This window comes from Lepidothrix coronata, unplaced genomic scaffold (assembly GCF_001604755.1).
Source record: "Lepidothrix coronata isolate B3197 unplaced genomic scaffold, Lepidothrix_coronata-1.0 Scaffold8, whole genome shotgun sequence".
In the NCBI taxonomy this organism is placed as follows: domain Eukaryota; kingdom Metazoa; phylum Chordata; class Aves; order Passeriformes; family Pipridae; genus Lepidothrix; species Lepidothrix coronata.
The window spans coordinates 7,565,339-7,580,091 of record NW_016690188.1 but is presented as its reverse complement, the minus strand read 5'-3'; the positions used below and the strand labels follow the sequence as shown (position 1 = coordinate 7,580,091).

General features: G+C 37.4%; 1 protein-coding gene across 3 annotated transcripts in view; it reads right to left on the bottom strand.

Moving 5' to 3' along the window:
- Nucleotides 1–2,704: 2,704 nt before the first annotated feature.
- Nucleotides 2,705–14,753, bottom strand: part of ADGRA1 (adhesion G protein-coupled receptor A1) — a 263,876-nt gene continuing 251,827 nt past the window's right edge. For all 3 annotated transcript variants that reach the window (XM_017804122.1, XM_017804123.1, XM_017804124.1), the window contains 2 exons: nucleotides 10,076–10,171; nucleotides 2,705–6,963 (listed from right to left, as the gene is read on the bottom strand). In XM_017804122.1, the coding sequence (XP_017659611.1) occupies nucleotides 5,742–6,963; nucleotides 10,076–10,171 (1,318 nt within the window). In that variant the 3' untranslated portion in view covers nucleotides 2,705–5,741. The remainder of the gene's footprint in view (nucleotides 6,964–10,075; nucleotides 10,172–14,753) is intronic.

Sequence of the window (14,753 nt, the reverse complement as noted above, 5' to 3'; positions counted from 1 at the left end):
TTTGGTTTCCTCTAGCTCAGCGTTTGCCTCTCCTCATACAAATCAGTCAGCTCCCTCCTCCATTCCATCATGGTCTCTATAAGGGGTAGGCAATCTGGAGAATTTGTCAGAGAACATGAGAATCAAGCTCCCCTGCTTTCCATTCCAATCCTAACTGAAGGCAGCTGAAGTAAATAATTTATAGGGCTGGTCCTTCAGAGCCCCTAGGGCTTGCACGTGATCAGTGAGTGTGGTCCCAGTCAGCGCATACACACCCTAAGAAGACAGGAGAATTCTCTTATAATAGCCATATTTCCTAAACGTTTCAAATAATGGGCCTCGAAGACAGAACTAGTATAAAATAACTGACAGGTGTCATTGTGGACAGACATACCTTCGTCAAGCCTCTTTGCTGAAAACACTGCAGCCTTTTTGGCTGAACTCTGTAAAATCATCCATCTGAGGGCAGCAATTGCTGAGGGCATAAATCAAGCTAAATGGTTAACTTTCAGCTATGTTCTAATTAGTAGAGAACAAGGTCTTGCAATGAAAAGAATCAGGGAATAAGTGACTGTAACTGCTTACAGCTCAGTAACAAATGAGCTAACAAAAGAAACTAGTGTGAGAAGAATATGAATAATGTGTTTTATTACTTTCTCTTCTCCCAGAAATTCCCCCTACTTCCCAAATAAGTTCCTCCTGCTGCCTTCCTCAGGTGTTATTGAGTACCTGGGAAACAAACGAATGAATGAAAACACTATGCTGGAGAATCTTGCCTGACAGTGTGTTGCAGGTTAAGGTGAACAGCTGGAGCAGAGTGATGGGCTGATGGGAACAGTCAGTCATTTTGTTGTTCAGACTGCAAGGCACTAGAGAGTACAAACAGATCAAAATGCAAAGAGACAGCAGTACCTATGGGGTATACAGACACCATGTTTACAAAGAACCCCTTACCTCTGAGGCATGGCCAGCTGCACAACTTCAAGGCAGGATATTTATTTGAGGTTGAATTACTCCAGAGCTTGCAAACCAAATTTCAACCCTCCTTGAAGAGAAGTGAGCTCTATAATGCAGAATTCACTGACACTTGCTTGTTTGGCTCCTGAAAAATCTCAGGTAATAGATAGGTCAGGTAAAGGAATGGAGATTCACTTGCACCTTCACAGACCTAGTAGCAGGGAACAAAAAGCCATGGTTTATGTAATCAAGGTAATTTGTAAAGTAAATTTTCTCCTTAGCAATTCAATTGCTAATTAGCAAATCGTCAACTGTGCACAGCAAAAACCCCCCAAACAATCAAACCAAAGGTCCCTTACTTGCAGAGTTAACTACACAAGTAAAAGCTGCTTAGAGCACCAAGTAACTACTGAAATTGCATAACTGAAGTCAGCCAGCCAGCCTTTAAACTCAGCCAATGAGTTCTGATTAATCCAGATGCATTCTACAGCTTCTTTCCGAATTGGAGGATGCTGGTAGGGGAATTTGATTTTATGTTCTGGAAAGGAAACTGCTGAGCTGCCAATGTCTTTATCAGCCTGACATTTCTTTTCATAGGCTACACCTGTACTTTCAGTGGCAGTACAGGTGGTCTCCTTTTTGTTGTTTCCATGCACTGAAGATCTTATGATAAAAAGAGTACCATACTGATAACAGCTTTCTTTTTCCCAAATCATGAAATGTCAGATAATCTCTTCATTGTACAAAGGCAAACTAATTTTGCAGTAGAAGTTACCTCCAAATTTGTGGAATTGAAATCAGCTTTGTAAGCCTTAATAGCGTCTGCACAAGAGCAATTTCAGATCTTCAGGTATCCAGGATGCTTTGACCAATGTCCCCATATGTGATGACCCTGACAGCTTTGTGACAGAACATCCAAAGAGGTTTGCTCCAACTTGGGCTTTTCTGATCACTAACTAGGTTGTGCTGTTTCACTCATTTCAGCTAACCAGGAATTTTAGGTACTGACTCATTTTGCCTGGATTTGTTTGGATTTGGCAGATGTCAGCAGACCTACTAGGAAGGTACTTTTGATAGAGAGATGGAGGCAAGAGGACTTAAACTGCTTAAAGCCACTTCTATTACGTTTATCTGCCTTCAGCCTTTAGTATTCAAGTGGAGGCTGCCCAATTGCCTGTGTTGTCTATCAAAGGTGGCCTTGACTTTGCTTTAAGCACAGACTTGCTTTTGGTTTAGACAGGGAGAATGCTTTATAGCTGCACTGAAGGCTCCCTTGGTGGGTTAACATCTGGATACAGTGCCCATAGGGTAGCTGGCAGGCAGCTGAGTGGTGAAGGAGAACAGCTGTTTATGGCCACTGACAGTGACTGCTCAGTCATTTTAGTGCAGATATAACCAACAGACTTCTTGAGAACAACACATGGGATCAAACATAATGTGCAAAAATGTATGCTTTATATTTACACTGAAATTCTTTATATGAGGCTGGGTAGGAATTCTTCTTGTAATCAGTCTATGTGACTTCAAATTTGGTCACAAAAACTGGAATTTCTATATGCAGAGAACAACAGTACAGCAAAAGCATATCCTGGTAATACTGTAATAACAACTCTTCAGATTTCTGTTAATTGCATCATTCCCCGAAAATTATAGTTTTTTTTTTAAATGAAATTTCTCTTGCTAAGTCTCAGACAGAAAGTGAACAATAAAATCTGTCCAGTCATTTCTATGTCATCCATTAATCACCAAAACTAAAGCTGACTTTGAAACATGTCACGTGTGTATGTCCATGAGGAATTTACTAGGACAATATATCTCTTATACTCTGGTTATTTCATTGACTTTATTTTTATAGGGAAGAAAATCAGGTAAAGTAGTAATGGCTCACGGACTGTAACTGACCGAAATCCCACAATAAATCAAAACGAGACTTCCAAAGCATTGAAATTATCTCATTTATCTTAAGGGAAAAAAAAAAAGTCAAAAGCACAAAGAGCAGTTTGGTCAAATTTGATGTTACAAAACATTTTTTATATTTATTTAATATCATGTCTCCTACTCTGTAGATATACTGTATATTTTCTGAAAAAATAATATGCAAACAGATTATTGCATAACACATCTCTTCCAATTAGTCCTGAAATATTCACTAAATTACTTTTTAACACAATAAGAAAAGTGTTTTAATATTTTACGTTTAAATTCCAGAGAGTTTTATCACATAAGATATTCTGTGGAAAGCAGCACCTATTTACTTCTTTGTAAGCCATTATGAAGCTTGAATTGGCCTCTCAGACAAAATAACAGAGGTGATTAAAACACAAGCTAAATAAAGAAGCTTACTGAGTGGATTCTTGCAGAGTATTTCACTTTGCTCTGTGTGTGCGTGCATGTGTGTGTGTGTGTGTGTGTGTAATATTTTGCATAATGGTCTACAGACCTCCTAGGATTTTGCTATTACATAGTACACATATACATAGTGCTGAGACACAGAGAATGGTATTTCACATTATGTCTATGCTTGTTCAGGGCTCACTGTCCATGTGGAATGAGTAAAAGTAATAGTAAAAGAAAATAATTCTGAAACAGAAAATATTTCATTATGCAAACAAAGAAAAATACTGTATTTTAGATTAGAGACAGTTCAAGCATATACAGCATATACATAATAAAGCTCAGGTGTTGGGGGTTTTTGTTGTATTAACTAAAGAAGCAGTCATGAAACTGTTGAATATTGGCTTAAAACTTGACAACCACCTAGTGCATTCTTCTTGCTCACCTTTTAAAAATACACAATCTGAGATGGATACATTGCACTGCTGGAGTTTACAATATATATTTCAAATTTACAAAAATACAGAAAAACAAGATTTCTTGCACTCAGATACTGAGCATTAACCCTTTGAGTACTAATTCCCACCTGCAACACTGCAGAACACATTCATCTGACTTACATGTGTTTATAACATTCTAACAATTATAATTGTCATCTTTATGTACACTATTAAGAAATGTATTCCTACATATTAAAAAACAAAAAGGTAGAGTCTAATAAACTGCTAATAACAGAAAAATAATGGGCTGAAGTATGTTAAGATTTCTGCCACATATACACAGAGAATCACAGACTGATGATCTCTCAAAAGAATTTTCCATTTCCTCTCTGCAGCAATTACATAAGTCTGTGTTAAGACACCACAGCAAACTTTCTCATGTGGCCATACAGAATTGTGCTTTTTCTCTCATTTCTGGATGCACTGTTCACTTTCCACTGTAGACACTTTTCTCACAGCTCTATGCTCCCATTCACTTTCTGCAATCTATTATTATTCTGCACCCTTCCCATTTGTAAGAAGTGGTTTTATTTCATATAGGGATAATTATGATGCAGTTCTGTACTGTGAGTTGATGCTTTGTGTCCAGATGTTCATGGAAACACGAAAAAATTTCTTGCCAAGAGCCTTGTTAATTAGAGAATGGAATGCCCTACAATTCAGCAGAAATCATGAGCATAAAGAACTCCTCTGAAGGTCAAATTTGCATTAAAGGATGAAGACAATCCGAAATTTGCTAGGGAAGGAAATGGGTTTTCAGAAAGCAAGTGGTGAAATTAATAGATGGACTCTAAGAAGGTGGTTTTTTTGAAAATTACTGAACTTTCTCTTTCCTGACAACTCTGGACTACGTTGATCATGTAACTAAATAGACAATATCATATATACAGTGTCTCTGAACTAGAATAAGATACTTTAAGAAAATAACTGTAGTCCTCAAAGAGTTAATGGTAAAACTGCTCTACCTTAACAGATGTGGAAAGGTTATCATGGAACAGCTTACAGATTTGCTCAAAAGGCATACTTTACAAACAAGTGTAAAACTTGCTGAGACAGTTGCTATTACACCGCACAGTGTCACATACAATGAGTAGTGCATGCTCTGTAAAGACATTAGAGTGGACCCTTATCAAAGCTATCATATAACCTTATACAAAGGATTGTGCCACTTAAACTAGTGCAGAGTGATTTTTTTTCCTGTAGATTCATAATGCTCTAGATTAATATCAATAGGGTTTTTCACAGCCTTGTACAACACTTTTTTTGTTCTTTTTTAACACATGTAACACTAGAAAACAGCAAATGGTATATCCTGACATATGTCATGCAAAATACAACCAATACAGCACCAAAGATGTAATAGAGACATTACCTAGCACTTCTCTCCAACAAGAAAAAGGACAGAACAGAGACTGTACATTACATGACTTTACAGGCCATATGCTACAGAAGATCTTTAGAGGCAGTATCACTTTTGTAGATCTAAAAAGCTGCAATTTTATAAAATCCTGTTTATCACTTCTACCATAGCCACTTCTGATTAAAATCCATGGCACAGTAATAATATTTTGCTACAAAAATAAATAAGTAAAAGTTTAAGATGCTGATATGTTTATAAAAAGTGTCTGAAGATACTACAAAACAAAAGTGAAAACAATGAATGAAAATGATGTGTTTCTAAAGAAATGTTGTTCTGTATAACAAAAGGATATTGCCTCTCATATTCAGTTGTCTAGACTTCATTTTCTCGTTATCTTTCGGAATAATTTTATAACTTTCTTTTAAAAATAACTTCACTTTAAAACTGTCACTATCCCTCTTTTTTAGACTCTTATTAAGAAAAAGAAAATAAAGATGAAAAGCTGTACAATTTACTGATGAGCTACACAAATACATAATATTATTTATTTTGGAATAAAAACAAAGATAATGATGGTTTAGGGCAAAAAACACATCATGATGGCCCATGAACTACACAGTAGTTTCATTTTTCCAAGGCCCAGTTTTGATATTTCCTGTACTATCTGAGCTGTATATCATGGCTTCATGCACGTTTCCCTTGAGAATTCCATTGTGATTCGTCGTATTAAATGGCAATGACTGTGTCCGTGGGTGCATTTCAAAATGAGCTGGATGGTGCACAGTGTCACTGTCTGGCATTTTAGCACAACTATATATTACAGTACTTGCGTCGCTACTTTCGGGCTGGTTGACAGTAGGATATGGATCACTTTTTGAGCAGCAGGCCCGTCTGTGACCTGACTGGCTATCGTGTGTACTGTGGGGACTGTCTGTATGTGAACTGTGGATGCTGCCATCAATACTTGAAGGGATGTGATAGGCATACTCTCTTTCACCTGCAGACCTATGCCGACTGAAGTATCGTGGCTTAGTTCTGCTTTTCAGACATCTGTGAATGTGCATATTGGGTCTGAAGGTTCCCTCATTGTGGACATGAATGTGAGCTTCGTCATCAAGTAGCTGATCACAGTGCATCTTTGCACAACAGGGTGTCACAGGGGAAAGGCAGTTAACGTGGTTTTGAACCGCTTGTAGGTTAGTGAGTTTGCAGTGGCTGGCCGCCGGATGATTAAACACAGCTGATTTGTTGGGACATGGTGATTCCTGAAGACAAGGTGCATGAACTTGAGTGTCACCATTGACATTAACCTTTGGGCGCACGTTAACTTGGACGGAATAGGTGTTTCTTTTGGATGGGCAACAGGACCACCAGCAATGCCATACATCATCTCGCTTTGCACAGTGATGGATCAGGATGAAAAGCCCCAAGGTCACACAGAAGGCTCCATAAAGACAGCTAAATATCATATCCAAGAAATGACCTTGAGATACTGCAAGTGCTCCAAAGGTCCAAGTGGCAGTAAACAGGAACAAAGTGAATGCTGCGGCTCGAAGCTGAGCCTTGAATGAATGCTCATTTTCCAATAAGGAAGAAGAAATCATGGGGCAGGTTGCCTGGGGAACGGACACAGAGTCTGTAATATGACCATGGCCCACATCAGTACTTGGTATTCTCTGTGGATCTTCCGTCTTTTCCTTTAACTCATACTTGCGTTCAGGATGGCGCTTCAGTTGCACATATGTGCAGAGGAAGTAAACACAGGTGACGAGCACAATGAATGCTACTGGCCCATAGAAAGCACCAAGACTGGGCTCCCACGCCATCCAGCAACTAAAAACAACAACAAAAAGAGAGTCAAGAACATTTTAGAGCCCACATCAGATGTGATGGACAACTGACTGATGTCTGACTAGTATGACACAACAGTATCTCAGAAGTTCAGATATGCTTGTTGTGGAGAAAAGAGAGTGCAATTAAGCTGAGGCATCACTTTCTTATTTTTTAATAGAATAAAATGTCTAGTATAAATTACAGATTATTAAAACTAAAATTTTCCAAGAAATGTAGGTCAGTTTAGACTCTGAAATTGCAGTGACGTATAAGACCATTTATATAAACCCTTTTTTTTAGTATTAAAAATGTCAGCACTAATACTTTGATTAAAAAGCAAATGAGGCATAGTTTATAGAGTGTGTGAGCAATAGAAATGAACAGATTTCAATGGTTTGTATCAACAAACATTGATATGAACTTTTAAGCCTGAAGATTGTTCTTACAGAATTTTCTTCTTGCCAGAGATCATCCTGAGTACCAAGAGAGGCTGCAAAAAGACTTCCAGTTGGACAGTCACCCCTTTCTGCAGTGAGCAGGCCCAAAAGATATATGCCATTTCTGAATTCTGCACTGTTTCCAAAGTTCCTAGGAGTTAATTTACATCAATCTGAATGTCCTCAGAAAAATTAAGGAACGTGATAGTCTCTTTGTGATACATTGGTAGCATAATATCATTGTAGCGTGACCACAATGGTTTTCTAGGCTTTAAATAATATAACCATAACTGTTCTAGAGCAGCTTAAAGTAGTTCACAGGCCAGTATGAGTCTAACAGGACTGTCTTGAGGATGAAGGACCTGATCAAACACACATGGGGGAAAAAATGCTTCTGGCTGATGAAATCCTAGATGGAAACTGGGAGAACATGGGTCAGAGGGAGAAGGTATATTTGCCTAGTTTTGACTCTTCTCTATGATCTGCTTTTAGCCATGGTTACAGATAGGGAACTGAGCTGGCAGTATAGTCTAGTACAGCTGTTATTAGGTTCTTATACTTTAAGTATTGCATGGATTTCTGGAAAGAGGAATAAGTTACTTTCCTTATCTCTTGGACTAGGACAGGAAGTAATGGGCTTAAACTGCAGCAAGAAAAGTTTAGATTAGATTTTTTGAAAAGTTTCCTGGCTGTTAGGACAATTAGGATAATAAGCTGTTAAAATGAAGTGTGGTCTATCCATTATGGGAGCATTTAAAGCACCTCAGATAAATAACTGTCAGGAGTGGTTTGGATATAGCTAATTTCCCACTGGGTCAGAAAGACAGACCAGGTGATATGTCATTATCCATTCCAGCTCTAAAAGTGACACTGTGTGACACTTCATACTCATTTAGGCATGCGTGATTAGTTGCAGTCCCTTCAATTCCAGTGAGGAAGCTTCTGGTATCACATTCTTGTCAAGCCAGGAATTATCTACAAGTTACTATAAAAAGAGCACAATGACTTTTTCTCCCAGGCTGAGAACTTCTCAGCTAAATAGAGACAGTGCCACTGGGTATTATCACAAGAAACTTCAGAATAATGACTTTGAATTTTTGAAATCTGAAACTTAAACAAAAGCATACATACACATATTAAGGAACTTAGAAACACTCTGAACAGTATATAATTTGCTGTCAGACAGGCAAATGAAAAGATTCCCTGAAAGATATCTGTGAAAAGTTACCACCTATATTTAATTGGGGAAGCAGAGAACACAAAGCTACATGCATATTTGAAGTACATTTGAATGCTGCATATTTGATGCAAAGTGGAGAATGGAATGCTCCCCAGCGGAACAGTCTCTTGGGATGCTCTTATTTCAAGTGGAATCTCATTGTGGATCATTTAAAAAATCAGTCCTGTAAAAAAGTTCAAGTTTGTGCATCTACATTTACTGTACTAATACTATAAAAAATGAGTAAGGCACGTAACTCGATATGCTGCCATCGAATTAGAAGCTGTTTTTTCACTCAGTCTTACAATCATCCTTCATCTGTCCCTTGTTTTCTGGACAGACTGGGGTACCAGTCTATATTAACATGATTAAAGAAGCAAAACCTCTGTCACTGCACCAAAATGAAAAACATCTCACATTTATGAACATAAATAACAGTCTTATAATATACTGTTGATTATAAGGGACTGTTTAATTGGATAAATTTGAAGAACTATATGAATGTGAGTTGGGCCCTAGGCAGATCAACCAGTTAGCCATGGTATACACTGATTTCTTACCAGAATCTAAATTTCAATTACCTATAAAAATGGCTTTAAGGAGGCAGATGCTCCCTCACAAACCATTCTCCTTGGTTGCCACTTTTCATGCCCAGAACATAACCAGTTTCAAGTGTGTTTCAAGAGATGCTCAAAGCAGTAACTAAGAGTGATGTCCTCCAGAGTACTAGTGCTGCCAGAGTACCAAAATATCCATTAGTGTGCCAGTCCTTGCCATGCTGATCTGTTACACACAGTATTTAACTTTGCAGTCTAATTAACTTTCTGCTACATTTGCATGGAAAGACTTATTGTAGTTTACTGATATCTCATGCTTCATGCTTCATAACAATGTGATGCCTGGAGAGCTTGTGGAGGTCTACTGAACACTAACTAGACATGAGAGGACTATGTCGGGATTGCAAGACTTTGTGACTGAAATGTTTCCAGGTGGTGAAAATCCAAAATATTTGGTTTTTAATGGCAGAATGGGGATGGAGAAGGTGGGTTAGAGATTTGTACTTGTCCTTTTTTTCACATAATTGATATAATTTTGCATAAACTGATACCCAAAGGATATCAATTCAAGGAAGATAATGAAATGAAAATATTTAATCAACTAATAGCTCCATTAAATATGGTATCCATTAGGTATTTTTAATATCCTTTCACTCATTCAGATGTAAATGAAGAGTAATTTTGTAAATGAAAGTGATTGTATTGCCAGTAATGGAGTCAAGTCAGTGGAGGTGAAGTAGCAAGCCCCAGATTAAGACATTGCTCTCTCACAGCTAATATTTATTAAAATTTCATAACAAATATCATCCCAAATTCCCTACCCTTTATGAAGTCAGTTACATTTACTAGCATAATAAAATATTTTCCTTAAAAGTTTTATGATAATAGTTTATACTTACTATGGTGCATTGCCTTCAATCCCATAATTATTGATATTGGTTGCTGCTGTAATCCCACATATAATGAAAGGAACTCCACCACTAATCAGGTAAAATCTGTTGAGAGATAATAACCAATATTTTAATTTGCCTGACTTGTAGTCGAATACTGCTTTTTAAATAACTGTTCCTTCTTGAAGAATTTTGAGAATAAAATATTGCTGAAACATTAAACATGTCCCTAAAATCAGAAAAGCAAAGAATAAAATATTGTCACAATAAACATTGTACTTTATGAAGCAAAGAGCAGAAAGCTTAATATTTAATATTTATATAGACTCACTTTTAACAAACTCTTTATTTGCAACTTTAGTAAAGGTAGTTACTGTTACAGTCATGTGAAAATCAAAATGTCTAGTGACAGAACCTACATTCCAAATAAAGTTATTCCACTCACCTAGATATTTATATTTAATATTTATTAAATATGCAAGCATCATAAATTAAAAATATTCAGGCAAAGCTGCTGTATTCACTTTAACATGAAAATGTTCCCAGGGAAATTCAGTGAAATCACAGAAACGTTTTCCTAACTTCCAGATAACAAAAGAAAGGAAGATCAGTTAGTCAAAGAGAAAAGGGGCAGTTCACTTGGCAAAATGTTTTATTTTTTTCTGCACAGGGAACAATCTGAAGAAATCAGGAGGATTAAATATCCCTTTGCATATACCCCAATTACTCTGTCAACGCTCAGCCTTGCAAATGCATTAAAATGTGAAAGCTACTAAGACTTCAGTAAGATCTCATAAATATCCAAGAAAAGTGTTAATCTTTCCATAAAGACTTGCATTGTAAGACACATAGTTTCACACTCCTTTAACTGGTTAAATGCCATTGAGCTTGGAAGCAGTGGTCATTACAACGTATGATTATCAGGCTACAGTATGTAGCCAGGGGATGTGTCACTGAAGTTGGCATCCTACATGCCTGTATCCAAATTCAGAAAAATAAATCATCATCACATTTTCCATTTATATAAGCAAAACACAAAATTATGCATGGAGTACAGCACTTCCACCACTGTGGTCTCTGAGGTGGAGAGCATCAGTCCCCATTCCTACAGCTGGAAGGAATGCTGCTCAGAGGCAAAAGGAAAAATGTTCCATTGCACCTAGAAGCTCAGCTGTTTCTCTGAAGATCCTGACTCATTTCCTGGTTTGATCAATAGTCCTATGTTGGCAGAAAAAATTAATTTCTTTTCAAGCCACTTCTTTGGTTTGGAAGACAGTATGCAGGGGAATAGACACTTGCCAGTCACAGCTGTTAGGCTGTCCATCATGACTATAGGAACTTGGTAACATGTGGGACACGTTCTGATCAGAATATGGCCACAAGTTTTCCATAATGCAGTATAAATATTGGGAAATTTCACAGTCATTGCAAGGAAGGATTTTTACAGAAACAGAGCAATAATAAGACTAAATAGACCAGCATTTAAATCAAACACAGAATTCGTTTTAGAATTTCTTAGCCTCTTTTCCCACCTCCTTCTGAAGCAGAATTAGGGGTCAAGCCTCAGAAATTTTCATGTTAACATTTACAGCCAATCTTTGTCTAATGGTCTAAGCTGTAAACAGATCAGAGAAAATCGTCCTCTGCATTCATCAAGAAGCCCTTCAGATTTTATAAATTCAAAGTCATTGAATATATATTTTTTTCTTCAACTTGGCTTATTCTGTAGAGCTCAACAAATTCCAATGAACATGCTGCCTCCCTACAAAATCCATTCATTCACTGCAGTTTAATGATTGTACATATCTTTTGACTTGAGCATGTTGAATAAGCTAGCTTAATAGCTTATTATTATTTTTAACACAGACATGTTCAATGGCATTTTTGAAATTCAGGAAATTACTAGGGTAAAGCAATGAGGCATAGAAAAGTTCATCCAAATTTATCTAAGGAGCAGAAAAATAGGAATACAGAAGCAAGTATACGAAACTGCACTTCAAACTCATCTGAAGTGATTACACCATAGAATTTACCTACAATGCAGCCTATAATTTCATTTTCTGCAGTGCCACCACTTTTTACAGTGGATATACATTTAAATCAACCCTTATCTAAACTTTCAGACAAGCCAGTATTTGGGTCTTAGATAATCTACTTCATATCTCAGACTTTCAGCAGGCTGCTGAACAGTACAACAGTAGCATCAGATGTTCTGGAAACACTTAGCTACACAGTGCTTCAGAAATGTGGCAAAATCTAGCCAAATTCCTGTCATGGCTCAATGCTAAGGACAAGAAAATACATTCTAGAAATGACAAAAGTTGAAGTCAAACTGTTTCAGTGTACCTGAGGTGCACTGTACTGATATCCACCACAGCACACTGCCTGCCCTATCTCACTGGGGGAAAACAAAAAGTAAAATAGGAAATAAAAATGACAGTGTATACAAATGATTCTTCAGTGGTGTACTCAGGATTCTTGAAGAGTGAAGGGAAAAAAAAAGCTGTCAAATGGAAGAAAAGTCAGTAAGAGAGGAACGGGATTAAAACAGACCAAATAGAAAATACAATCAAAGATACAGAAGTTAAATTGTAAGAACAGAAGTGCATACTCCAGTCCATTTGTGTGAACGTGTGGATACCTTAAACAGTATATAAAAACCAGACTAGAAAGTCACCAAAGAAAAGAAACATGTTAGTTGTGAGGAAGTGCACTCAAAAGTAATACATTTAGACCAGTCTTTCTAAACACTATTTTCTATGCAACCATTAGTTGTTATCAATTTCTTCTTTTTCACACAGATGAGAAGATTAGGACAAATAATTCTGAAGAAAAAAGCTACAGTAAAATTGACAGGGCATGAATAAAAAGTGACAAAAATGCAGATAATAAATAGGTATGCTTCATACTTCTAGAAAACCTTTTATCTAACAGAATCAAAAGGCTTTATAACATTAATTAATTTAGCCTTACAGCCCCCTGTGTTCGATAAACATTATTATTGCTGTTGTACAGATGAGAAAACACAGAGAGATTAAGTGTTCAAGGCCACACAGAAAATCTGTTTCAGAATGAGAATCCTTAACTCCCATCCTATATTTAAACACAAAGCACTTCTCTATTACTGTAAATGAAGGGACTGGGCAAATCATGTCATCCAGGATTTTGTCTCCAAGCCCAAGAAACACAATTGTCTCTCTGTGAGTTCACAAGCAGGAGGAGGAAGAATGTAATCTTATCTGAAGGCTACCCTGATTAGGGTGGTGCCCTCCCAACATTCACTAAGCCTTGCCAGTCTGTTATCCCTACAAAGCTTGTCTGCTATTCCCTGTGCAGCCCTAACATTCACTGGTATTTTGTATAGCACTGCCTGGGCATGTACACAGAGTAGATTTTCTAGCCCATTCAAGAATGCAAACAATGATTCTTAGGCTTCCAGTAATGGAACCCTGTAGGCAGCAATAAGAAGACAGAAGAACCTTGCTCTGACAGATGTGACTGTCATGATGAAGCCGCTAACACAGAGGGATTGGTTGTAGTCATGATAGCCATGCATGCAAATCTGTAAAGACTGGAAAGGCCCACAGAAGAAATTAAAATTTTATTTCCAGCTAAAATTTTATCTTGACAAGCAGTTCATTTATGTAATATTTTAAAGTTGTTTTAAAGGGAAAATATAAACTATCTGTGGGATGATCTGGGGCTTTGAAGCAACTCCCAAGCCGTTGCTTCAATAGCCCTTAGAAAGAGGTTTTAAAATTTGTACATTGTTGTTGCTGGCCAACCAGGGATGTCCTGATGATTCCCAGCAGGCTTTCACATCAGCATACATTTATTTACTGAAGCTCATTCTATCACATCTTCACTAATATTGTTATCCAAGCTAATTAGATTAAAGTTAGCCTGGTAGGCCTCAGCATGCTGCACTCGCACCTCTCAGCTGCAGTGTAGGCAACACCTACGGTCTGAAAACCAGGCTCTGCAGGCATGTGCAAATGACGGGCAGTAATTTGTGGGGGAGGAATCATATTCACTGAACATTACAGGGAGCCCCTAAGTTTGTGCCACAGCTGCCTGGGACCAGTAAGTACAACATTATTTATTACATGCACTGACATAAGCACAACACCCCCCCAACAGAGCAGCAGACACTGCTTGAGGTGATGTCCCTCTGTTGACATCATGCCTTACTATTTTCCAGCTTCCTTTCGGCAAGAACTCCTCTTGTAAGGCAAACTCTACCACAAAGTACTGGGAGCTACATAGCCAATCTGATAGAAACAGGATAATGTCAGCAAGAACGACTGCAATAGCCTGCAGGCAGCATCCATTCTGATAACTTAACATACACTATATTCTGCTAAGTTTATTTCCATAAATGTTACTCAGTAAGTCAGCATGTAAAAGGACAGTTCTACTCAGTGATGAATTTCTTGCTTGAGTGTCTGGCTATTCTCTAGCCCCAAATTGTTTCCATATTAAGAACCTTGACTGAATTTTTCCAAAAAAGGGACTACCTTGACTTTCTAGGTGTAATGCAAGACTGACTGTAAGGGTTTTTTTCTGCAGAGGTTGGTAAAACGCCAATGTATCAAGAAATGATTTAAAATCTTCAAATAGTCTTTACTGCAGATATTACTTGATTAATATGTATGTATATTTAACTGTATTCCTCTCTGCATGCACA